Source organism: Ranitomeya imitator, chromosome 2 (genome assembly GCF_032444005.1).
Source record: "Ranitomeya imitator isolate aRanImi1 chromosome 2, aRanImi1.pri, whole genome shotgun sequence".
In the NCBI taxonomy this organism is placed as follows: domain Eukaryota; kingdom Metazoa; phylum Chordata; class Amphibia; order Anura; family Dendrobatidae; genus Ranitomeya; species Ranitomeya imitator.
Genome location: NC_091283.1, coordinates 396,706,881 through 396,734,461, shown reverse-complemented (window position 1 = coordinate 396,734,461; position 27,581 = coordinate 396,706,881). Strand labels below are relative to the sequence as shown.

General features: G+C 48.5%; 1 protein-coding gene across 1 annotated transcript in view; it reads right to left on the bottom strand.

The window, feature by feature from the left end:
• LOC138664139 (gastrula zinc finger protein XlCGF26.1-like) overlaps positions 1-27,581 on the bottom strand; it is a 57,704-nt gene that overhangs the window by 16,192 nt on the left and 13,931 nt on the right. The window contains exons 2-6 of the mRNA XM_069750580.1: positions 4,895-5,044; positions 4,584-4,763; positions 4,377-4,500; positions 4,196-4,293; positions 3,120-3,210 (exon numbers count right to left, since the gene is read on the bottom strand). Coding sequence (XP_069606681.1) covers positions 3,120-3,210; positions 4,196-4,293; positions 4,377-4,500; positions 4,584-4,763; positions 4,895-4,972 — 571 coding nt within the window. The 5' untranslated portion in view covers positions 4,973-5,044. The remainder of the gene's footprint in view (positions 1-3,119; positions 3,211-4,195; positions 4,294-4,376; positions 4,501-4,583; positions 4,764-4,894; positions 5,045-27,581) is intronic.

Below are 27,581 nucleotides of genomic sequence, written 5' to 3'. Positions count from 1 at the left end.
TAGAGATGTAGGATTGATTCACGTGATTTAGACTCTATACTTTTCTTAATACATAATAGAACTATGATTGCCTTTTGTTATGCCGCGTCACACTGTTTACTCATGTGCAGTCTGTGATCTATTAGTATACCCAAATCTTTTTCACACATGCGGTTGCTTAGTTCTATTCCTCCCATTTGGCAGATGTTATTGTCATTTTTATTGCCCAGATGTAGAATCTTGCATTTCTTCCTGTTAAATACCATTATATTAGTAGCTTTCCATTGTTCAAGCTTATCTAGATCCTCCTGAATACTTCCTCTGTCTTCCCTAGTGTTAAGGTACCGTCACATTTAGCGACGCTCCAGCGATATAGACAACGATCCGACCTAAACTAGATCGCTGGTGCGTCGCTGTTAGGTCGCTGTAGAGATGTCAAACACAGCAACACCAGAACAATGCAGGAGCGATCCAGTGACGTACTTATCGTTCTCGCTGGTTGTTAGCTCCGTGAAAAAACATTGCAGGCATCGTTGCTTTTGCTGTCAAACATGACGAATCACGCTGACCTGACGACCAAATAAAGTTCTGGACTTTCAGCTACGACCAGCGATGTCACAGCAGGATCTAGATCGCTGCTGCATGTCAAACACAACGAGATCGCTATCCAGGACGCTGCAACGTTACGGATCGTTGTCGTTCTCGTTGTAAAGTTGCTCAGTGTGAAGGTACCTTAAGCTATCCCTCCTAGCTTTGTATTGTCTGCAAATTTGATCACTTACCTTTAGTTCCCTTATCTAGATCACTTATAAAAATGATTCTTGTGGTTGCCCACTTGAAACACTCTTCCAATTGGATGTGCAACCATGCTTTACCACCATTTGAGTACAATCACTGAGCCAGTTATGAATCTCCCTAACCGTGGCCTTGCCAATCCCATACTTGGTCATTTTTTTTCCAATAAGGATAGTATGAGATACTTTATCAAATGCTTTCCTGAAGACGAGATATAATATAACTACCACATTTCCCTGATCCATCTTCTTTCCTTTTTTGAAGATAGGGACAACATTTGCCCTCCTCCTATCTTCTGGCACCTCTCCTGTTCTCCCGGATTTTTCAAAAATTCTGGCTAGTGGTTCTACATTTTCCACTGCTAACTCTTTCAGTACCCTAGCATGTAATTCATGTGGACTAGCAGACTGGAAAATTCATTTAAATTAGCCAAGTGTTCCCTCACCCCATCTCTATTTATAGATAATGTGGATTCTTGTATTCCTTTGAAGGCACCGTGAAGGTCAATTGATGTTACAATTACTTTATTACAGAACACAGATGCAAAATTAAAATGTAAAAGTTTGGACCTTTCCTACCCTCTTTCTGAGTCTATTAAAATATGTCCTTCTGAAGTCCAACTTTAAAGTCTGAGTACACACTGGTCTTCCTTTTCTTGTAATCCAAAATTCGAGGATAGCATGATCGCTGCTTCCTAAATTCCCAGTTACCTTTACTTCCTCAAACATTTCCTCCCTGTTGGTAAAAATTAGGTCCAAGATTGCCGACCTACTTATTCTTTCTTCTACATTTTGAAAAGATAACGTTTTCAGCAAGAGAAGATAAGATTTTTCTCTGCACATTTCTTTTGCCTCAAGAGATTACCAACAAATATCTGGATAGATAAAATCTCCCATGATCATTATGTTGTACTTTTTTGAGAACAGAGACATCTGATGTAAAAAGAATTCATCCATATCTTCAGTCTATCCAGGTGACCTATTGTAAACGCTTACAATAGTGTCCTTTCTGTTCTTCCCTGCTTGTTTTCTTACCCAAACAGTTTCTACAGAGCTACCAGTCTCTGAAGATTGGATTTCTGTGGAGATATACATTTTCCTAACATGCAATGCAACACCTCCTCACTTCTTGTTAAATGGACTCTGTCACCTGAATTTGCAGGCATGTACTACGTGGACAGAGAATGAACTTCAATCCAATATTGCAGCCAGCATGCAGCCAGCGGGTAAGGAAAGGGTGAATCAAACACCCGAAAACCCCGCCCCTATGGCTGAAAATTGTTCCCTCCAAATTCAGGTGACAGAGTCCCTTTAATCATGTTTCATATTTCTAATAAATAAGCTGTAGCCTTCAAGGTTTCTATTCTAAGCATGTGTATCATCCCACCAAGTTTCAGTGATGCCTATGACATCATATCTCTCTTCCTATGTTAGCAGCTCCAATTCTACATGTTTGTTTCTAAAGCTCTGTGCATTTGTATAGATACATTTTAGTTTGTAGTCGGTTTCTCTTACTCTACTATTTTCATTCAGAGTTTGTTTTTGTTCTTTATTTCCACTTCTAGTAGCAGGGTTCTCAAAAGAATTCATTAGCTGCATATTTTTTCCTGGCAGTATATATCCCGTACATATCCCATAACAAGGTATCTACCAAATATGTGTTTTCTTATTTTCGTTAGATGCAACCCATCTCTAGCAAGTAGTCCATTATACTGTGTATTCTGTGAATTACTGCATGTCCAGTTAGATTTATTTTCTTCTCACCCACGACATCAATCAGGACAATTCCATGGACTACAAACTGCACATTCCAGCATCTTTGCAGAGTCTCTATTATTTCATGTGTCTCATCTAAGTCAATAGGCCAAAATCATTTCCCTAGGAGTCCTGCTGTTATGTCAGAGTCTTCTAATCCATGTCCTTAATTCAGGTTTGAGTAAAATAAATGTACAGATGTCCTGAATAAATGTATTATATTTCATGGGCTGGAGTAATTATGGTCTTGCCTATGATAAAACAATAAGGCATAGTCACCTTATAACTGGGACCATTTCAGCCTCTCACTAACCTCAGTAGTGACCATTACATTGATGCTGTGACCATTGATTTGATGCAGCAATCATGTTTCCGTACATCCAGAACACAACGCACAGAGACTAACTCTCTTTTTATTCTTAAAAGCATCAGTTTACTTTTGCCTAATTCAATTTTGCAAAAACAATACAATAAAAATAAAACAGGTATGAAAATGCTGAGTAATACACCTTAAAAATTCATCATATAATTGTATCAGCATCTGGATGAATAAAATCTGTAACTTCTTTGCATTTAGTGGTTACTACTCACCTTTGTAGTCATCTGTAGGAATCTCCTCTTTACACTGCCCATCACCCCTAGCATATGTCTCTGTAGTAATAATATGGGTCAGATCTTCACCCTGAAACAAATATTATAAATATGGAAAAGTTGTGTTAAAAACAGAAAATATCATAAATTAAGAAGATGACCACAAATCAAATGACAGCAGTAGCTATCACATAGCTGCTCGTCTCCTGTACAAATTCAACAACCTGTTAGCTCCTAATTCTAACCAGCAGCCTCCACAAAAAAAATTGTAAGAAGATCTAGACAACATCTAATGTCTATGGTCAGCTTTATTTTGCCTTCTCCACCAAATATAAAACATATAATGAACAGTCACGTTATTAAAGACACCCACCTAGTGGAGCATTAAAACTTCGTGACCATCAGAATCTCAGCAATTTGTTGTTGTTGAATACACTTGTTAAAATGTTGGCCATTGAAGGCAGGATACTTTTTCACCAAACCTTGTGACATGGGGCATTGTCCTTCTACCACAGGGTAAACAGCTGCCATGATGAGATGAGCTTGGTCATCTACAACAATCAGTTCACGCAAATTTCCTACTCTATTATATATTCAGTTGCAATTTGCATGAATTGTGCACCACGTGTTTGCTAAGAACGGTTCTTGATATCTTTTTTGATGAGTCGTTAACATCCACATGATCCCCTTTCAATGGTAGTTTATCACTGATCACAACGTTCTCTATATACTCCTGACACATTATATGTATAAATCTCACAAAGTTGGCAGTTTCTGAAATACTGGCCCTGACCCTAGCACCAATTATATGCCTTATTCAAAGTTGCTCAGAGCATTCTTGTTTTTCATTATACTGTGGATTCACAATGAAAACTTATCACTTCTTTTCTTGCTGCATTCTGGGGTCATTGGTCTAATTTCCATACATGGAAGCACTAATTATGAAAGAACCAGTGTCTCTAATAAATTGGCAATTCAGAGTACAATACTGGTGAATAAAACAAGACTGAACACAAGACCTTCACAGCCTTGAATACATCATAGGGAAGATTTCATGACACATTCTCTCCATGTACCTGATGATCCTGAGGGGCATTGGGACTTTCTTGTTTACAGTCCTGTGGAAGAAGAGGACGGGGACATCTCTCTGGTGTTGAACTCTTACTCGATAGAACTGGAGGAAACACATACAGTAACTGAATTAATTCTTTACATACAAATAATTATAGGCCGTGTGTGTTAAGTCCTGTTTATTACCTGGTGATGTGAGGGGCTGGGGAACCTCCATCATGGCGTCCTTGTACAGATCTTTGTGTCCTTCTAAATACTCCCTCTCCTCCATGGAGAAATAGATGGCAACATCTTCAAACCTTATAGGAACCTGACACATATAATAATACCGTCATCCCCCAGATCCCTTCATAGTGTTACTGTATAATGTCCCAGCATTCCCTGCAGTGTCACCTCTCCAGTCAGCAGCTCAATCATCTTGTAGGTGAGTTCCAGGATCTTCTGGTCATTGATGTCCTCATCTGTCATGGGGTGAGGTAGAGGCCCCGTGATTGGGCTCAGGGGTCTTCCACATCCCTCAGACACAGAGGCCTGATAGTGCTCACTAGAGGTCTTCTTCACTACTGTGTAATCCTAGTTATGGAGAGACACATTAATAAACCTCACTACAGACATTTCCAGAGTCCTCACCTCTCCAGTTCTGTCCATTTTTGTTATTCCCATAGATAAGAATGATGTAATATGACGTCATCAGAATCTCTCACCTCTCCAGTAAGCCGGAAGAGAATCTCTAGAGTGAGGTGTAATATTCTCTCCATCACTTTGTCCTTGTTCATATCCATCCTTGATGGTCAAGTCAGAAAAATTCTCTTAAATAGAAAATCTCCACTTAAAGGATCCGATATTGTAGGAATCTGAATGGAAAGAAGATGCCGATGTCACATAATAAAGAATCCCATGCAGGGCTGGTGTTAGGGGCAGGCAGACCAGGCAGCCACCTAGGGCCCCTGCTCCTCCAGGAGCCCCCAGCCAGTGGCTGCTATGGGGCCCCTGAGTATGAGGGGCCTGGCGCGGCCCCCTCCCCACATTCAACTTATCGGCATCACAGATAAAGTTGAAAGCAGTGATGGAGGAGAGTGTGTCATATGACACTCCCTCTCCCATCACTTCTCTCTGCCTCTGACTCAGCGTGTTTCAGCTGTAGTGCTGATGAGACGCTGAGACGCTCTGCCGAAATCGGAGCAACAGGGGTAAGAGGAGGAGAGGTAAGTATTGTGTGTGTGTGTCTGCATTATAGTGTGTGTGTCTGTCTGCATTATAGTGTGTGTGTGTCTGCTGCACGATAGTGTGTGTGGGGGTACTGAACTATACTGTATGTGGGGGCTGCACTATACTGTGTATGTGGGGGGCTACATTGTACTGTGTGTGGGGGCTGCACTATACTGTGTGTGGGGGCTGCACTATACTGTGTGTGGGGGGGACTGCATTATATTGTGCGTGCTTGGGGGGTCTTCATTATACTGTGTGTAGGGCTGCATTATACTGTGTGTAGGGCTGCATCATACTCTGAGGGGGCTGCATTATACTGTGTGTGTGAGGGACTGTACTATATTGTGCTTTATACTCTGGGGGCTGCATTATACTCTGCGGGGGCTGCATTATACTCTGGGGGGCTGCATTATACTGTGCGTGTGTGTGTTGGGCTGCATTACACTCTTAGGGTGTTGCATTATACTGTGTGCAGCGGCTGCACTATACTTTGTGTGGGGGCTGCATTATACTATGTGTAGGGCTGCATTATACTCTGAGGGGGCTGCATTATACTGTGTGTGTGGGGGGCTGCACTATATTGTGTGTTTGTGGGGGGCTGAATTATACTGTGTGGGGGTGGGGCCTACATTATACTGTGTGTGGGGCTGCATTATACCCTGGGGGGCTGCATTATAGTGTGTGTGTGTGGGGGCTCCATTACACTGTGTAAAGGGGCTGAACTATACTGTGTGTTTGTGGGGGTGAGGCCTGCATTATACTGTGTGTGGGGGCTGCATTATACTGTGTGTGGGGCTGCATTATACTCTATGAGGGGGGCTGCATTATACTCTATGACGGGGGCTGCAGTATACTCTATCAAGGACCATAGGGAGTGCATTTTACTATATGTACTACATGTGACCTACATTATCCTGTATCGAGGACTATCTGCACCAATCATTCTTCCTCACCCGGAGTAAGGGTAGGTGCACACGGTTAGTAAACGATGCAAGGTTGGACAATGTGTACTTGTGCAGCAGCCAGATGTTACAGCATAGCAGATGGGATTTCAAGAAATCCCATGTACACTATGCATGCACAGACACCCGCAGCTCACCCATGGAGACGGACATGCGGCGCGTGTTTTCAGACAGCAGCATGTCAATTTATCTTTATTTGTCTCCGCAAGATAAATTTCACCCATACAATGTATTGAACGAAGTGAATCCACACGGTTCAATGAACACATGCGGATTCACCTGCGTTCAATAGCCGGCAGCGCTTTGGACGCAGCGGACATGTGCTGCGTCTAAAGCGCTGCCAATTACTGAACGTTTGCACCTCTCCTAAAAAGGCCGGGAAACAAGCGTTGAATGAATTCAATACTGTCGATCAGGCTCATTTAGTGGCCTGAACGTAGCGCTTGTAAATAAAACGGAAATGTTTCTGGGTGATGTGAGCATTTGGGGCCCCACCTTAAACTTTTACCCAGGGCCCCAGTTTGTCTAAAGCTGGCCATGATCCAATGAAATTTTACAATTATTGGACAAAATAGAGGTAAATATATGAGGAAATATAATGTTTAAATTTTGTATTTTCTCTTTGTATGGACTGGAACATTTAATTTCACATGAAGCCAGCGCCATCACGGATACCAGAAGTTGAGGATGATAAAGACGCTAACAACAGGATTTGTGTCGTAAAGATGGAGCGCAGCCTGAATGCCATGTGCTTTATTTCTGTCCACCAGAATCTGCCGCATACACTGGGAGTGAAGGAGATTATCACTACAGGAGCCGCTCAGGTCACAGGGACCCCAGAAATATGGAGGAGACAGGCAGAAGTACAAAGAGTAATGACACTGGGAAAGTCCCGAGGAGCGGCCATGATTTACAGGAGTCATTAATTATAAGAGCAGCATATACTGTACATAGCAACAATTACCCATAGAAAAAATAACATCTCTCTGATATATAATATATCCAATTATAAAATACTACTTTTAATGTGCAATTAATATAGTTGTACTCTTACGGTTTGCAAGACAGATCGTTGATAAGTAAAGTAAAAAGAAACACTTCTAAAGCAATCCATGAAAAGCTTGATTTCCATGTAATATCATTCAAAACATTTAGTACATCTATACTGTCCATTAGAAAACCTGGTGCCCTCTGAATGAGAGGCTGGAGGAGCTGGTCAAGCCACTCACCCAGCCTCCTGCCCAGAGAGCCAATTACTGACACTATGGTTCTCATGGGAGGTGAATGTCTTCCCTTTTGGTTTTTAGGCAATACATGTAAAATTGGCAGCATTGGGTTTGTCACTCACCTTGAGGTATTTAGCTTAATTGTTTTTTTTCTAGGAAAAAACTATGACCCTGGTCTATTAGTGAAAAAGTATTTTCTGGATAGACAAAGTGGGATAACTAGATACCGTAGGTGTCTGTACACATTCGTGTCAGAAAGCGTTTTCTCAACCCAGGCTGTATATTCCCTGTTATCCATTACAATGACTGACCCTCCCTTGTCTGAATTTTTTATAACAAGCTTGTCATTGTTTTTTAAATGTCGTAGGACTGATTGCAGACTAGGTCTGATATTACAATTGCACACATGCCGTTTTGTAATTTATTAGAGAGTGCCTTCAGGTATGACTCAATCTTGTTTTGGAAACATTGTTTGTGCTTGACAGTAGTAAAGATAAGATATATTTTATTTTGAGGGGAAGGGAATATTAATACCACTAATATCAAAATTATCATTTTCTAGACCTTGTAGACAGATTAAATGACTAGATATGAGCAAACCTTTTAGGTTCGGTTCCATATGCCGAACATTTAGACGTTCCCTGAACATGTTAGTCGAGCGGTTTCGATGAATGTACCCGAATCCTATTAAATTCAATGTGAGGCCAAACCAAAAGTATACACAACACCTTAAGGGGGTGACAATAAACTTCCAAAACAACTAAAATTAGGGGTAGACATCATGAAAAGTGGCATCAATTGACCCACAGTAGAAATTTGCAAATGGCACAGCAGCACTCAGCCATGGGCCATTATTAACGAGGTATCAGGTTCTGGGTGAGCATATACAGCTTGTAATTGAAGTTTCAAAGATGACCTGGTGGTTAAGGGAGTGGTATAAGCCTTCTTAGCTGGGAGTCCTGATACCTCATACAAGACCTGCCCATTTTTTTTCCCAGCCACACTCAGATGGCACAAACATCAGTTTTATACAATACTATTGGTAGAAAAATGTAAGGAAAGTAACACAGGTACTAGAGTGAAAGTAAGTGCAGGCCTGCCTATCTGGGAGCCCTACTTGTACAGGCAACACACATGAAGGAGACCCAACTCAAATTCTCCACATTTCAAAAAAATATTGTCTCACACCACTAAAGTAACATCAATTTCCACCGAGTAGAAAGAGTATAATAGGCCTCTGACACACCTTCCACTACAGGCAACCCACCAGACGGAGACCTAACTCAGAGTCTCCATATTTCAAAAAATTGTTTGTAACATCAGCAGCAGTAGCAACAGCAGGCACAGAAGCCACGACAAAGGAGTCACAGACTACAATAATGCTAGATCAATGCATGACACTAAAAACTACAAAATCGCCCAGTCTGCAACTGGAGTGCAAAAGTCATTGGAGATCCATGACTTGTTCATTTTGATGAAAGTTACACATTCAGGGGACAGCCATATGCACTTATCCTTCAGGACATCACCAGCAGCGCTGAAGACACGTTCCGAGAGAATGCTGCCTGCTGAGCATGACAAAACCTCCAAGGCGTGACAGGCGAGCTCAGGCCACCCGTTTTTGAAGACCAAAATGCAAAAGGGTCCAAAACTTCCTGATGGCATTGATATTGAGCTTCAAATATGCCTGAACTATCCTCTCCAGTCACTCACAACATGTCAGACTTGCACTCTGTTCTGCTTGTGCACGGGCTCCCCTAAAAATGTGAGAAATGACTCACAGAAATTGCTTATGCTACGTACACTGCTGCAGCTGCTAATATTTCTGCGATGACTCCTTGACATTTTGGGGTTGGACGTCTACAACTGTGATGCACACTGTGTGCCTCACTGCTGTCTTGGGCAAAACCACTCTTAAGATTGTCTGCAAGCCTGTTTTCATAGAGGACGTCCCTTTCCAGGGGGGAAGAATTTGGATAAATTTACTCTTGTACCATGGATCTCACAGAGTGGTAACCCAGTAGTCTGCATTATTTCTAACCCTAAGAATACCGGCATCATGTTGAAGTGCAGCAAGAAGGTGCTTATGTGTCAGGCGCTTCCATAACATCCAAGTCCATGGTATGTTGGTGGCAGGGTAACACTCAAGGTTGCTTCCTCCGTCACCTCCTGCCAAGCACGGACAATAGAGAGGGAATCATTATCCTCTTCATCTCCTGACTGTTGCTCATCCAACAACCCTGCCTCCTCCATTTGTTCGTCGGATCCTGTACCTTCACTAACAGTGTGTCTGGTACCAGGAGCCCCCTCGATCGCTGTAATCCACCCCTCCATGGCACCTGCCTGTGCGACAGCAGCCTGTAAATTTGAGATATTGTTATCCCGTCTGCATCCTCCTTTGCTTCAACCTCTTCCTACTTCTCATGCAGACTATTCAAACTTTTCCCAGCATCTAGATCATATAGATGAATGGAATAGTGATACTGATCAGGCATCGTCAGCACTAACCATCTTAGTAGCCAATTCAAAACTGGGCATTGGTCCTTCATCTGTGCCCACTCCACAAGCGTGATTTGCACCACGTCCGTACTGCGTTGGCCCACTTCTATGCAAAAGGACATATTGCACCAGGGTTCGTTGCTAGTGTCACAGTCGCTGCAACATGTGCAGAGCAGAATTCCACCGTGTTGGAACATCACAAATCAAAGGAGTAACCGGTAGGCTAAAAGACCTCTGTAGCAATGCAAGTCATTGACCTGCGGGGTGTGATTGTCGGAAGTGAGCACACAGTGACCATACTTTCTGCAGCAGCTCATCCAGGCAGGGATAGTGGCAGAGAAATTGATTTACCATCAGGTTGAGGATGTGAGCCATGCAAGGCATGTGTGTGAGGTTGCCCCAGCATAGGGCTGCCACCAGATTTGCACCATTATCGCACACAGCCTTCCCTGGCTCCAGGTTCATTGGAGACAGCTATTGCTCTAATTCAACCTGGATAGTGGTCCACAACTCTTGAGATGTGTCACTGTGATCTCCAATGCATATTAATTTGAACACGGATTGTGGTGAGCCATGGCTGCTCAGTACGGAAGTGGGGAGGATTCTCTCTGTACTGTTGGAACACATGTCTGATTAAGGGAGAGATTGAGGGCACAAGTGGCAGCCCTAAAGGAGGTGGAGAAGCCAGAAGCAGTGGAGGAAGTGTTAGATACAGAGATTTTTCCCGCAAGCCTTGGAGATTCGAAGACTTGTGGTGCAGCCCCTTGACTGCATGCCCCTGCTGCCACCAGAGTCACCCAGTGCCCAGTCAGAGAGATGTAACGTCCCTGTTCATGTTTGCTTATCCATGTGTCAGTGGTGAAATGCATGCTGGCAGACATAGAATTTTTCAGGGAATGGGTGATGTCTGTGACATGCTGATGTAGCGCAGGCACAGCTTAGAGAACTAATGGTGACTGCGCAACTGATACTGAGGGACTGCAATGGCCATCAACTTTTGGAAACAATCTGTATCCACCAGGCAGAAATACCGGATTACTCACCGGTAATGCTCTTTTATAGAGCCCACTACAGCACCCACTAGAGAGAGAGAGAGAGGGGATCCGCCCCTAGGAACAGGAAACCTACAGAGAGATAAAAGGGGCGGCCCCCCTCGCTCCTCAGTTGTTTTACAGAGAATAGGAGGAACCGCCGCCAGGTTTTAGTTAACAGGTTCAGGTATATACATATATATATACATATTTACAACCTTATGGTACATCCTTCTAATATTTACACCTCACCAAAAAAGCACCACGTGCAACTATATAAGGAAAAGGGAGGGATGTGAACGGGTGCTGTCGTGGGCTCTATAAAAGAGCATTACCGGTGAGTAATCCGGTATTTTCTATTCGCCACGACAGCACCCACTAGAGAGAATTACAGAGACTATAGATTGGGTGGGTTTACTGAGTCAAGGACCGATACCCCAAAGGTTAGATCAGAAGCAGAGGATAGATCTAATCTATAATGCTTATAGAAGGTATTAGGTGAAGACCAAGTTGCAGCCTTACATATAAGGTCTATTGGCACATTCGCCCTTTCTGCCCAGGAAGTCGACAAGGCTCTTGCAGAGTGTGCTCCTATATGCATTGGAGGATCTCTTCCTCCCGCTTTATATGCCAAGATTATGGCCTCTCTGATCCAGCGAGATAATGTGTTCTTTGTGACTCTGGTACCCTTTGTTTTACCCTGGAAAGACTCAAAGAGAGCCCTACTCTTCCTCCAGTCCCTAGTTCTCTCTAAATAGGCCAAGACAGTCGTTTTTACATCTAGGGTGTGAAGTCTTTCTTCTTCTGGAGTTGAGTGGTTCTCATAAAAGGTAGGTAACAAGATCTCCTGGGATCTATGAAAAGTAGTGGCCACCTTAGGGAGATAACAAGGATCTGTTTTTAAAAGTATCCTATCTGATGTCACAGATAAAAAGGGAGGATCTATAGATAATGAATGAAGATCACTTACTCTTCTAGCAGAAACTAACGCCACTAATAATACAGTTTTCAAAGAAATATTTTTTAGTGAGGCTGCATGGAGAGGCTCAAAAGGTGGTTGTGTCAATGCATTTAGGACTATAGATAGATCCCACTGAGGAACCTGTGGTATGCTAATTGGTCTCGATCTCTCACAAGCAGATATAAACCGGGATATCCATTTATTACCCGCAACGTCATAATTAAAAAGAGCTCCTAAGGCTGAAACCTGAACCTTCAGAGTGCTTACGGAGAGACCTAATTCCAGACCCTTTTGTAGAAATTCTAACATTGGAAATATAGGAACTTCAGAGGAAAGCTGCGTAGTATGGAACTGAAGAAATTTCTTCCAAATTCTAACGTAAATCCTGGTAGTTGAAGGTTTTCTACTCTTCATAAGAGTATCGATTAACCCATTAGAAAACCCCCTGAGATTTAGTAACCGCCTCTCAAACTCCATGCAGTTAAGTTCATGCCCTTTGCCTGAGGATGGAGGAATGGACCCTGAGAGAGCAAGTCCTTGGACTGAGGCAGAATCCATGGATCTGACACTGACATCGCCCTCAGCCATGAGAACCATGGCCTTTTGGGCCAGAATGGGGCTATTAACAGAACTCTTGCGCCTTCCTCCCTTATTTTTCTTATTACTATAGGCAATAGATTCCATGGAGGGAAAGCATAGGCCAGGTCGAATGTCCATGGTACCTGGAGGGCATCGAGTATGTCCGGCTTGTCCTCCCTGCTTAGAGAGGCAAACACCTTGACCTGCCGGTTGGCTCTTGTGGCAAACAAGTCTATTTGAGGAACACCCCATCGAGCTGTTATCAATTTGAAAATTTTTCTGTTTAGCATCCATTCCCCCTGATGAAGAGTGTGACGGCTCAGGAAATCGGCACGAAAGTTGTCTGTGCCTCTGATGTGCACTGCTGACAGTGATAGCAGATGACCTTCGGCTAACTCCATGATGTCTGATGCCACCTCCCTGAGTTTGACTGCGTACCTCCTTGATGGTTCAGATAAGCCACCGCAGTGGTATTGTCGGAGAATACTCTTGTATGAGAGCCGCTGAGCTGAGGAAGAAAGTGAAGTAGGGAATAATATATAGCCCTCAACTCTTTGACATTCGAGGAACTATTAAGTTCTGAGCTGGACCAAAGATCCTGAACCCACTGATCCTGAAAATGTGCCCCCCAGCCTTCAGGACTAGCATCTGTGGTCACTATACTAGAAGGGGTGATTACTAGTGTTGAGCGATACCTTCCGATATCGGAAAGTATCGGTATCGGTTGGGATCGGCCGATATTCAAAAAATATCGGATATCGCCGATACCGATACCCGATCCCAATGCAAGTCAATGGGACCAAAATATCGGAATTAAAATAATCCCTTTCTTTCCTTGTAGGTTCATTCTACATCAAGGAAAACAACTAAGAATAATGTAGGATGTATTGTGGGAGGTGGCGGAGACATTAAAGGCAATGAGGTTTAGCCCAATCAAATAGAATAGCATGTTTTTGTTTTTTTTTAAGACGTTCGGAGTGAAAAAGATATTGAGTATGTAAATTTTTTTTTATTTTGTCAGATATTGATGTTTCACTATTCCACGCCCTTCCCCTTCTTTTTTTTTTTTACTTTTCCCACACTTTCATCTTCATCATCATCAGCATCTTTGACATCAACTTCTTCTTCACCTTATTCATCTTCTTCTTCATCTTCTACCTATTTTTTTTTTTATTACATTCTTCATATTCATTTTATTCAACTATTATTATTCTTCCTATTCTACATATTCTTTTTATTCCACTGTTATTATTCTTCCTATTCTACTTCTTCATCATATTCTCATTTGTGACAGGCATTCCCGTAGTTGTTATCTATAAAAGTTGGAAGATTACACCTTCCGTTCTGCCAGTCACAAAAGTTACATTTGTCCGCGTTCAGTTTGGCCTGCAGCATCAGGCTTTATCCAGGGGCACCACGAGGAGGAACGGACTCACCCCCATACACTGCTTAGTCTTCTTCTGCATATGATTTAGATAATATCTTTTGCTCTGATATTAAGTCTTATGCTTAATGTTCTTCTGCTCTTTGTTCTGCAGCCTCTTGTTCTTCTGCTTCTCGGTCTTCCATGTCGTCGTCTCCAGGGTCGTCGTCTCCAGTGTCGTCATCTCCGCCGTCGTCGTCTCAGCCGTCGTCGTCTCCGCCGTCGTCGTTGTCGTCATCGGGGTGGTCTTCCGGGTCGTCGTCGTCGTCATCGGGGTGGTCTTCCGGGTCGTCGACTTTAGGGTCTTCAACTTGGAAATGTAGCAGAAGGTACAAGAAGGCTGAGAAAATGCCAAGAACCAGCTGATGGAACTGGAACTCGGATGGCTACCCGAAGGTTCAAGAGCCTATGGAACTACCGAGGACCAGCTGACGTTACTGGAACCCGGTTACTAAGCAGGAGGTACCCGTGCTAAAAAGCACTACCAAGGACCGCCTGACGTTGGCGGAACTCGGATACCCAGAAGGAGGCACCTAAGCCAAAGGCTCTGCCCGGAACCAGCTGACAATACTGGAACCAGGATGGGGAGCAGAAGGGACAAGAGCAAAAGACACTGCCGAGAACCAGCTGACGGTACTGGAACCCGGATGGGTAGCCGAAGGTCCAAGAGCCAATGGAACTACCGAGGACCAGCTGACGTTACTGGAACCCGGTTACTAAGCAGGAGGTACCCGTGCCCGAAAGCACTACCAAGGACCACCTGACGTTGGTGGAACTTGGATACCCAGAAGGAGGCACCTAAGCCAAAGGCTCTGCCCGGAACCAGCTGACGGTACTGGAACCAGGATGGGGAGCAGAAGGTACAAGAGCAAAAGACACTGCCGAGAACCAGCTGACGGTGCTGGAACCAGGTGGTGGACCTGAAGGTCCACAGGAGAGGAGAGAACAGCTAGGCCGCGAGGCAGCCGCAGTTACCGAACCCCAACAGTCCTACAGGGGGAGCTGGGCCTACTGGCACTACAGAACCAGCCTTGACTACCAGTTCACGCAGCCCACATAGGAAGCTCCTAAACTGGAGGCACCCTGGAGTTGGCTAACCCGACCGCACCACGACGGGGCAAGCATAGGCGTCTCAGTGAGCTTGACACAACCCGGAAACAGCTGGCGGTGCTGAAACCAGGCTTGGCACGAGGGAGTACCTGTGTCAAGAACACTGCCGAGAACCAGCTGGCGGTGCTGGAACCCAGATGCGTTGCCCCAGTGTGCAAGAGCCAATGGCACGACCGAGGACCAGCTGGCGGTGCTGGAACCCGGTTACTAAGCTGTAGGTGCCCGCGCTTAAAAGCACTACCAAGGACCGCCTGACGTTGGCGGAACTCGGATACCCAGGAGGAGGCACCTAAGCCAAAGGCTCGGCCCGGAACCAGCTGACGGTGCTGGAACCAGGTGGTGGACCCCAAGGCCCACAGGAGAGGAGAGAACAGCTAGGCCGCGAGGCAGCCGCAGTTACCGAACCCCAACAGTCCTACAGGGGGAGCTGGGCCTACTGGCACTACAGAACCAGCCTTGACTGCCAGTTCACGCAGCCCACATAGGAAGCTCCTAAACTGGAGGCACCCTGGAGTTGGCTAACCCGACCGCACCACGATGGGGCAAGCATAGGCGTCTCAGTGAGCTTGACACAACCCGGAAACAGCTGGCGGTGCTGAAACCAGGCTTGGCACGAGGGAGTACCTGTGTCAAGAACACTGCCGAGAACCAGCTGGCGGTGCTGGAACCCAGATGCGTTGCCCCATTGTGCAAGAGCCAATGGCACGACCGAGGACCAGCTGACGGTGCTGGAACACGGTTACTAAGCTGTAGGTGCCCGCGCTTAAAAGCACTACCAAGGACCGCCTGACGTTGGCAGAACTCGGATACCCAGGAGGAGGCACCTAAGCCAAAGGCTCGGCCCGGAACCAGCTGACGGTGCTGGAACCAGGTGGTGGACCAGAAGGCCCACAGGAGAGGAGAGAACAGCTAGGCCGCGAGGCAGCCGCAGTTACCGAACCCCAACAGTCCTACAGGAGGAGCTGGGCCTACTGGCACTACAGAACCAGCCTTGACTACCAGTTCACGCAGCCCACATAGGAAGCTCCTAAACTGGAGGCACCCTGGAGTTGGCTAACCCGACTGCAACACGACGGGGCAAACATAGGCGTCTCAGCGAGTTTGACACACCCCGGAAACAGCTGACGGTGCTGAAACCAGGTTTGGCACGAGGGAGTACCTGTGACAAAAACACTGCCGAGAACCAGCTGGCGGTGCTGGAACCCAGATGCGTTGCCCCAGTGTGCAAGAGCCAATGGCACGACCGAGGACCAGCTGACGGTGCTGGAACACGGTTACTAAGCTGTAGGTGCCCGCGCTTAAAAGCACTACCAAGGACCGCCTGACGTTGGCGGAACTCGGATACCCAGGAGGAGGCACCTAAGCCAAAGGCTCGGCCCGGAACCAGCTGACGGTGCTGGAACCAGGTGGTGGACCCCAAGGCCCACAGGAGAGGAGAGAACAGCTAGGCCGCGAGGCTGCCGCAGTTACCGAACCCCAACAGTCCTACAGGGGGAGCTGGGCCTACTGGCACTACAGAACCAGCCTTGACTACCAGTTCACGCAGCCCACATAGGAAGCTCCTAAACTGGAGGCACCCTGGAGTTGGCTAACCCGACTGCAACACGACGGGGCAAACATAGGCGTCTCAGCGAGTTTGACACACCCCGGAAACAGCTGACGGTGCTGAAACCAGGTTTGGCACGAGGGAGTACCTGTGACAAAAACACTGCCGAGAACCAGCTGGCGGTGCTGGAACCCAGATGCGTTGCCCCAGTGTGCAAGAGCCAATGGCACGACCGAGGACCAGCTGACGGTGCTGGAACACGGTTACTAAGCTGTAGGTGCCCGCGCTTAAAAGCACTACCAAGGACCGCCTGACGTTGGCGGAACTCGGATACCCAGGAGGAGGCACCTAAGCCAAAGGCTCGGCCTGGAACCAGCTGACGGTGCTGGAACCAGGTGGTGGACCCCAAGGCCCACAGGAGAGGAGAGAACAGCTAGGCCGCGAGGCAGCCGCAGTTACCGAACCCCAACAGTCCTACAGGGGGAGCTGGGCCTACTGGCACTACAGAACCAGCCTTGACTACCAGTTCACGCAGCCCACATAGGAAGCTCCTAAACTGGAGGCACCCTGGAGTTGGCTAACCCGACCGCACCACGACGGGGCAAGCATAGGCGTCTCAGTGAGCTTGACACAACCCGGAAACAGCTGACGGTGCTGAAACCAGGCTTGGCACGAGGGAGTACCTGTGACAAGAACACTGCCGAGAACCAGCTGGCGGTGCTGGAACCCAGATGCGTTGCCTATTAAAGATTGTCTTCCTAGAGCCCCAACTAGCGGTGTTGGAGCTAAGGGTAAGCAGGGGGAGCAGAGTGTAGGCCGAAGCCTGCACTGGAGGCAGCTTTGTGTCTGCGTTGCGTTTGCAGGACAGTTTGCCGGCTACACAGTGGGGGAACAGCTGGCGTTGCTGAACCCCACTAACACAATGGCGTGTGTTTTTCTCTGTGCAGCTAGCACTTGCGGTCAAAAACTAGCGATGTTAGAGCCCGTGTTGAAGCAGGAGGAGGAGGAGAGGAGCAGAGTGTAGGCCGAAGCCTATTTGAACCAATTTCAAAGGAAACCTTTAACCCCCCTCAGGTGTTACAAAGTACAAGAGACACACCTTGTGCAGTATTAATGCTGCACAAGTGAAAGGTTGCTCTATTAATTTGTCTACTTGCACACGCTGAATGAAAGACGTACACAATTTAGCCCATTCTACATTCAAACTGTAGTGGATGCGTGACTTGGCTTTTTAAGGAGACGCAGCACAGGTGTCCCAAATAACGCCTTGGTGCTTGGCGCAGCTTCCTGAGCGTTGTTATTTGCTGTACAGGAGTCTGCGCTCTTGTGTTATCCCTTGGCAATGCCCTGTTAGAGCTGCCCGTCTTATGACCTCATTTCATGTTGGCCGGTGCGGTTAACGATGGCCATAAATCCCAGACCCACAGTGCCTTTTCATAAAGTCACACTGCGGTGCTGTGATTCGTGGCCTTGAGCAGTAAATATTTTGGCCGCTCACACACGTCCTTACACCTGCTTCAGACTGGGCGGCCTCTGCTGATCCCTTCTCGCATGCCGCGGCCATGAGGCTGCACAGTCTGAAGAAGGCGGAAGGAGATGAGTTAAGACAGGTGAAGATATGCACTGCTCGTGCCCATCAATCACACCCTCGCAGTCAAAATAAGACAACGAGGAGCATTGTTTCAGGCAGGGCGGACGCACAGGCGCAACAAGCCAACCAATGATGTCAGAAGACGGGAGGCGCTACCAAGGGGGGTGCTGCGTATCATTAGAAAGGAAAGTCACACCTCAGGGACAGTGGAATGGTCTCAATGAGACACATTTTGTACGTTTTGAGTTCCACGTGGGCAAGGACAAAAAGTCAGCCACCTTGTACAAATGCAGCAGTACTGCTGTACAAGGTGGCTGTTATACATAGAAACACCTGGGGGTGGGGGGCAGGCTCCCTTCAATTTCAGTTCATGTGCCTGCGTGGCGTTTGCAGGACACGTTGCCAGCTACACAGCAGGGGAACAGCTGGCGGTGCTGAACCCCACTAACACATTGGCTGGTGTTTTTCTCTGTGCAGCTAGCATGTCCGGGCAGAAACTGGCGTTGTTTGAGCCCAGGGTCAGCAGGAGGAGGAGAGGAGCAAAGTGTAGGCCGAAGCCTGCACTGGTGGCAGCTTTTGTTCAGTTGTGCCAGCGTGGCTTGTGCTGGACACGATGCCGACTACACAGCAGGGGAACAGCTGGCGGTGCTGAACCCCACTAACACATTGGCTGGTGTTTTTCTCTGTGCAGCTAGCATGTCCGGGCAGAAACTGGCGTTGTTTGAGCCCAGGGTCAGCAGGAGGAGGAGAGGAGCAAAGTGTAGGCCGAAGCCTGCACTGGTGGCAGCTTTTGTTCTGTTGTGCCAGCGTGGCTTGTGCTGGACACGTTGCCGACTACACAGCAGGGGAACAGCTGGCGTTGCTGAACCCCACTAACACATTGACTGGTGTTTTTCTCTGTGCAGCTAGCAGTTCCGGGCAAAAACTAGCGGTGTTTGAGCCCAGGGTCAGCAGGAGGAGTAGAGGAGCAGAGTGTAGGCCGAAGCCTAGTTGAACCAATTTCAAAGGTTACCTTTAACCCCCCCTCAGGTGTTGCAAGGTACAAGAGCCACACCTTGAACAGCATTAATGATGCACAAGTCAAAGGTTGCTCTATTTAATTTTGCTCCTTGCACACGCTGAATTAAACACGTACACTATTTAGCCCATTATACTGTCAAACAGTAGTGGAGGCGTGACTAGTCTACTAGTCTTTTTAAGGAGACGCAGCACAGGTGTACAAATTTACACCTAGGTGCTGTGCGCAGATTCCTTACCGTTGTTATTTGCAGTACAGGAAACTGCGCTCTTGTGTTATCCCTTGGCAATACCCTGTTAGTGCAGGCCGTCTCATGACCTCATTTCATGTTGGCCGGTGCGGTTAACGATGGCCATAAATCCCAGACCCACAGTGGCTTTTCCTAAAGTCACACTGCGGTGCTGGGATTCGTGGCCTTGTGCAGTAAATATGTTCGCCGCTCACACATGTCCTTACACCTGCTTCAGACTGGGCGGCCTCAGCTGATCCCTTATCGCATGCCGCGGCCATGAGGCCGCACAGTCAGAGGAAGGCGGAAGGAGGGGAGTGAAGACAGGGGAACATATGCACTGCTCGTGCCCATCAATCACACCCTCGCAGTCAAAATATATGAGACAACGGGGGGCGTTGTGTCGGGCAGGGGGGACGCACAGGCACAGCCAGCCAACCAATGATGTCAGGAGACGGGCAGCGCTAACAATGGGGGTGCTGCGTGTCATTAAAAAGGAAAGTCACACCTCAGGGACATTGTAATGGTCTGTAATGAGACACATTTTGTACTTGTTGAGTTCCACGTGTGCAAGGAGAAAAAGTCAGCCACCTTGTACAAATGCAGCAGTACTGCTGTACAAGGTGGCTGTTATACATAGAAACACCTGGGGGGGTGGGGGGCAGGCTCCCTTCAATTTCAGTTCATGTGCCTGCGTGGCGTTTGCAGGACACGTTGCCAGCTACACAGCAGGGGAACAGCTGGCGGTGCTGAACCCCACTAACACATTGGCTGGTGTTTTTCTCTGTGCAGCTAGCATGTCCGGGCAGAAACTGGCGTTGTTTGAGCCCAGGGTCAGCAGGAGGAGGAGAGGAGCAAAGTGTAGGCCGAAGCCTGCACTGGTGGCAGCTTTTGGTCAGTTGTGCCAGCGTGGCTTGTGCTGGACACGATGCCGACTACACAGCAGGGGAACAGCTGGCGGTGCTGAACCCCACTAACACATTGACTGGTGTTTTTCTCTGTGCAGCTAGCATGTCCGGGCAGAAACTGGCGGTGTTTGAGCCCGGGGTCAGCAGGAGGAGGAGAGGAGCAGAGTGTAGGCCGAAGCCTGCACTGGTGGCAGCTTTTGGTCGGTTGTGCCAGCGTGGCTTGTGCTGGACACGATGCCAACTACACAGCAGGGGAACAGCTGGCGGTGCTGAACCCCACGAACACATTGACTGGTGTTTTTCTCTGTGCAGCTAGCAGTTCCGGGCAGAAACTAGCGGTGTTTGAGCCCAGGGTCAGCAGGAGGAGTAGAGGAGCAGAGTGTAGGCCGAAGCCTAGTTGAACCAATTTCAAAGGTTACCTTTAACCCCCCCCCTCAGGTGTTGCAAGGTACAAGAGCCACACCTTGAACAGCATTAATGATGCACAAGTCAAAGGTTGCTCTATTTAATTTTGCTCCTTGCACACGCTGAATTAAACACGTACACTATTTAGCCCATTATACTGTCAAACAGTAGTGGAGGCGTGACTACTAGTCTTTTTAAGGAGACGCAGCACAGGTGTACAAATTTACACCTAGGTGCTGTGCGCAGATTCCTTACCGTTGTTATTTGCAGTACAGGAAACTGCGCTCTTGTGTTATCCCTTGGCAATACCGTTAGTGCAGGCCGTCTCATGACCTCATTTCATGTTGGCCGTTGCGGTTAACGATGGCCATAAATCCCAGACCCACAGTGGCTTTTCCTAAAGTCACACTGCGGTGCTGGGATTCGTGGCCTTGTGCAGTAAATATGTTCGCCGCTCACACATGTCCTTACACCTGCTTCAGACTGGGCGGCCTCAGCTGATCCCTTATCGCATGCCGCGGCCATGAGGCCGCACAGTCAGAAGAAGGCGGAAGGAGGGGAGTGAAGACAGGGGAACATATGCACTGCTCGTGCCCATCAATCACACCCTCGCAGTCAAAATATATGAGACAACGGGGGGCGTTGTGTCGGGCAGGGGGGACGCACAGGCACAGCCAGCCAACCAATGATGTCAGGAGACGGGCAGCGCTAACAATGGGGGTGCTGCGTGTCATTAAAAAGGAAAGTCACACCTCAGGGACATTGTAATGGTCTGTAATGAGACACATTTTGTACTTGTTGAGTTCCACGTTTGCAAGGAGAAAAAGTCAGCCACCTTGTACAAATGCAGCAGTACTGCTGTACAAGGCGGCTGTTATACATAGAAACACCTGGGGGGGTGGGGGGCAGGCTCCCTTCAATTTCAGTTCATGTGCCTGCGTGGCGTTTGCAGGACACGTTGCCAGCTACACAGCAGGGGAACAGCTGGCGGTGCTGAACCCCACTAACACATTGGCTGGTGTTTTTCTCTGTGCAGCTAGCATGTCCGGGCAGAAACTGGCGTTGTTTGAGCCCAGGGTCAGCAGGAGGAGGAGAGGAGCAAAGTGTAGGCCGAAGCCTGCACTGGTGGCAGCTTTTGGTCAGTTGTGCCAGCGTGGCTTGTGCTGGACACGATGCCGACTACACAGCAGGGGAACAGCTGGCGGTGCTGAACCCCACTAACACATTGGCTGGTGTTTTTCTCTGTGCAGCTAGCATGTCCGGGCAGAAACTGGCGTTGTTTGAGCCCAGGGTCAGCAGGAGGAGGAGAGGAGCAAAGTGTAGGCCGAAGCCTGCACTGGTGGCAGCTTTTGGTCAGTTGTGCCAGCGTGGCTTGTGCTGGACACGATGCCGACTACACAGCAGGGGAACAGCTGGCGGTGCTGAACCCCACTAACACATTGGCTGGTGTTTTTCTCTGTGCAGCTAGCATGTCCGGGCAGAAACTGGCGTTGTTTGAGCCCAGGGTCAGCAGGAGGAGTAGAGGAGCAGAGTGTAGGCTGAAGCCTAGTTGAACCAATTTCAAAGGTTACCTTTAACCCCCCCCCTCAGGTGTTGCAAGGTACAAGAGCCACACCTTGAACAGCATTAATGATGCACAAGTCAAAGGTTGCTCTATTTAATTTTGCTCCTTGCACACGCTGAATAAAACACGTACACTATTTAGCCCATTATACTGTCAAACAGTAGTGGAGGCGTGACTACTAGTCTTTTTAAGGAGATGCAGCACAGGTGTCAAAATTTACACCTAGCTGCTGTGCGCAGATTCCTGAGCGTTGTTATTTGCTGTACAGGAGTCTGCGCTATTGGGATCCCTTGGCCATGCGCTGTGAGCGCTTCCTGTCTTCTGACCTCATTTAATGTCGGCCGTTACGGTTAGCGATGGACATGAATCCCAGACCCACAGTGTGTTTTCAAAAAATCACACTGCGTGGCTGGGATTCGTGGCCTTGTTCAGTAAATATGTTTGACGCTCACACATGTCCTTACACCTGCTTCAGACTGGGCGGCCTCATCTGATCCCTTATCGCCTGCCGCGGCCATGAGGACACCCTGTCTGAAGAAGGCGGAAGGAGATGAGTGAACACAGGCAAACATATGCACTGCACATGCCCATCAATCACACCCTCGCTGTTCAAAAAAATAAGACACCGAGGGGCGTTGTTTCGAGCAGGGCAGACGCACAGGCGCAGCCAGCTAACCAATGATGTCAAAAGACGGGCAGCGCTAACAAGGGTGGTGCTGCGTATCATTAGAAAGGAAAGTCACACCTCAGGGACAGTGGAATGGTCTCAATGAGACACATTTTGTACGTGTTGAGTTCCACGTGGGCAAGGAGAAAAAGTCAGCCACCTTGTACAAATGCAGCAGTACTGCTGTACAAGGTGGCTGTTTTACATAGAAACACCTGGGGGTGGGGGGCAGGCTCCCTTCAATTTCAGTTCATGTGCCTGCGTGGCGTTTGCAGGTCACGTTGCAAGCTACACAGCAGGGGAACAGCTGGCGGTGCTGAACCCCACTGACACATTGACTGGTGTTTTTCTCTGTGCAGCTCGCATGTCCGGGCAAAAACTGGCGGTGTTAGAACCCAGGGTCAGCAGGAGGAGGAGAGGAGCAATGTGTAGGCCGAAGCCTGCACTGGTGGCAGCTTTTGGTCAGTTGTGCCAGCGTGGCTTGTGCTGGACACGATGCCGGCTACACAGCGGGGGAACAGCTGGCGGTGCTGAACCCCACTAACACATTGGCTGGTGTTTTTCTCTGTGCAGCTAGCACTTCCGGGCAGAAACTGGCGGTGTTTGAGCCCAGGGTCAGCAGGAGGAGGAGAGGAGCAGAGTGTAGGCCGAAGCCTGCACTGGTGGCAGCTTTTGGTCAGTTGTGCCAGCGTGGCTTGTGCTGGACACGATGCCGACTACACAGCAGGGGAACAGCTGGCGGTGCTGAACCTCACTAACACATTGACTGGTGTTTTTCTCTGTGCAGCTAGCAGTTCCGGGCAAAAACTAGCGGTGTTTGAGCCCAGGGTCAGCAGGAGAGGAGCAGAGTGTAGGCCGAAGCCTAGTTGAACCAATTTCAAAGGTTACCTTTAACCCCCCTCAGGTGTTGCAAGGTACAAGAGCCACACTTTGTGCAGCATTAATGCTGCACAAGTAAAAGGTTGCTCTATTTGTTTTGCTCCTTGCACACGCTGACTAAAACACGTACACTATTTAGCCCATTATACTGTCAAACAGTTGTGGAGGCGTGACTTGTCTTTTTAAGGAGACGCAGCACAGGTGTCAAAATTTGCACCTAGGTACTGGGCGCAGATTCCTGAGCGTTGATATTTGCTGTACAGGAGTCTGCGCTATTGTGATCCCTTGGCCATGCGCTGTGAGCGCTTCCTGTCTTCTGACCTCATTTCATTTCGGCCGTTGCGGTTAGCGATGGACATGAATCCCAGACCCACAGTGTGTTTTCAAAAAATCACACTGCGTGGCTGGGATTCGTGGCCTTGTGCAGTAAATAGGTTTGCCGCTTACACATGTCCTTACACCTGCTCCAGACTGGGCGGCCTCAGCTGATCCCTTATCGCCTACCACGGCCAGGAGGCCGCACAGTCTGAAGAAGGCGGAAAGAGATGAGTTAAGACAGGCGAACATATGCACTGCTCGTGCCCATAAACCACACCCTCGCTGACAAAATAAATATGACAACGAGGGGCGTTGTTTCTAGCAGGGCGGATGCACAGGCGCAGCCAGCTAACCATGATGACAAAAGACGGGAAACGCTACCAAGGGGGGTGCTGCGTATCATTAGAAAGGAAAGTCACACCTCAGGGACAGTGGAATGGTCTCAATGAGACACATTTTGTACGTGTTGAGTTCCACGTGGGCAAGGAGAAAAAGTCAGCCACCTTGTACAAATGCAGCAGTACTGCTGTACTAGGTGGCTGTTATACATAGAAACACCTGGGGGGGTGGGGCCAGGTTCCCTTTAATTTCAGTTCATGTGCCTGCGTGGCGTTTGCAGGTCACGTTGCCGGCTACACAGCAGGGGAACAGCTGGCGTTGCTGAACCCCACTAACACATTGGCTGGTGTTTTTCTCTGTGCAGCTAGCACTTCCAGGCAAAAACTAGCGGTGTTTGAGCCCAGGGTCAGCAGGAGGAGGAGAGGAGCAGAGTGTAGGCCGAAGCCTGCACTGGTGGCAGCTTTTGTTCTGTTGTGCCAGCGTGGCTTGTGCTGGACACGTTGCCGACTACACAGCAGGGGAACAGCTGGCGGTGCTGAACCCCACTGACACATCACCTAGTGTTTTTTCTGTGTAGACAACACTTCCAGGTGGCAACTGACAGTGTTGAAACCCAGGGAATCAAAGAGGAGCAGAGTGTAGGCCGAAGCCTGCAGTGGAGCAAGTTGAAAAGGGAACCTTTAACCCCCCCCCCCCCCCCCCTAGGCATTTGTTGCTGAAAGAGCCATCTTGTACAGCAGTAATACTGCACATGGAAAATGGTGGCTCCGAAAATTATGCTCCTTGCAAACGCTGAAGTACACACTCATATAATGTGTCCCCTCACACCGTCAAACCATCCCGGAAGTGGGACTTTCCTTTGTAATGTGACACAGCACAGCCGTCATTCCAACCCCCTTGGTGCCGGGCGCCACCTCCTCAACGTTGTTTGGTTCTGTCACGGAGCCCGCGCTGTAATGTTATCCCTTGGCCATGCACAGTTAGCGGTGCCCGTCTTCTGACATCATGTAGGTGTCAGGCTGGCAGTGCCTGTGCGTCCAAGCTGCCCGAGATCCAACCTTGCAGTGTCATCTAATGTAGTCCCACTGCGGGCCAGGGATCCATGGGCATGCGCAGTGCATATCATCGCCTCTCACTCACCTCCTTCCTGCTTCTTCAGACTGTGCGGCGTCACGGCCGTGGCATGCTATTAGGGATCAGCTGACGCCGCCTAGTCTGAAGAAGCGTGAAGAAGGGGAGTGAGAGGCTAGTATATGCACTGCGCATGGCCATGGATACCAGGCCCACTGTGGGATCACATTAGACGACACTGCGAGGTGTGATTTCGGGCAGCGTGGACGCACAGGCGCAGCCAGGACGACAACAAATGATGTCAGAGGACGGGCAGCGCAAACTGTGCATGGCCAAGGGATAACATAACAGCGCAGGGTCCATGACGGAATCAAACAACGCTAAGGAGGCAGCGCACGGTGCCAAGGGGGTAGCAATGACGGCTGTGCTGCGTCACATTACAAAGGAAAGTCCCACCTCCGGGACGGTTGGACGGTGTGAGGGGACACATTACATGAGTGTGTAGTTCAGCGTTTGCAAGGAGCATAATTTCAAGAGCGACCTTTCCCTTGTGCAGTATTAGTGCTGCACATGGTGGCTCTTTCAGTAACAAACGCCTAGGGGGGGGGGGACAGGTCCCCTTACATTTTAGTTGTGCCAGCGTGGCGGTCGCATGACACGTTGCCGGATACACAGCTGGGGATCAGCTGACGTTACTGAACCCCAATAACAGAGGAGCGACTGTTGACTGTGCACACAGCACTTCCAGGCACCAACTGGCGGTGTTAGAGCCCAGGGACAGCAGGAGGAGCAGATTGGAGGTATTGCCGCACACACAGCTGGGGATCAGCTGACGTTACTGAACCCCAATAACAGAGGAGCGACTGTTGACTGTGCACACAGCACTTCCAGCCACCAACTGGCGGTGTTAGAGCCCAGGGACAGCAGGAGGAGCAGATTGGAGGTATTGCCGCACACACAGCTGGGGATCAGCTGACGTTACTGAACCCCAATAACAGAGGAGCGACTGTTGACTGTGCACACAGCACTTCCAGGCACCAACTGGCGGTGTTAGAGCCCAGGGACAGCAGGAGGAGCAGATTGGAGGTATTGCCGCACACACAGCTGGGGATCAGCTGACGTTACTGAACCCCAATAACAGAGGAGCGACTGTTGACTGTGCACACAGCACTTCCAGGCACCAACTGGCGGTGTTAGAGCCCAGGGACAGCAGGAGGAGCAGAGGAACAGAGTGTAGGCCGAAGCCTGATTGGAGCAAGTTGAAAGGAAACCTTTAACCCCCCCCCCCCAAGACGTTTGTAGCTGAAAGAGCCATCTTGTGCAGCACTAAGGATGCAAAAGGAAAAGGTTGCTCTTTTAATTATGCTCCTTGCAAACACCGAAGTAAACACTAAAAATGTGTCCCTTTATACCGTTAAACCGTTCCGGAGGTGCGAATTTCCTTCGTAATGGGACACAGCACAGCTGTCATTCCTATCCCCTTGATGCCGTGCGCTGCCTCCTCAGCGTTGTTTTAAGCTGTCACGGAGCCTGCGCTGTTCTGTTAGCCCTTGGCCATGCCCAATTAGCGCTGCCTGTCTTCTGACATAATTTGGTGTCAGGCTGTCAGTGCCTGTGCGTCCACGCTGCTCCAGATCCCACCTCGCAGTCTCGTCTAACGTAATCCCACTGCGGGCCTTGGAACCATGGGCATGCACAGTGCATAACCTCGACTCTCACTCCCCTCCTTCCCTCTTCTTCAGACTGTGCGGTGTCACGGCCGTGGCATGCTAGGGATCAGCTGACGGCGCACAGTCTAAAGAAGGCGGAGGGAAATGAGCGAGAGCCCGAGGGGAAGATATGCACTGCGCATGCCC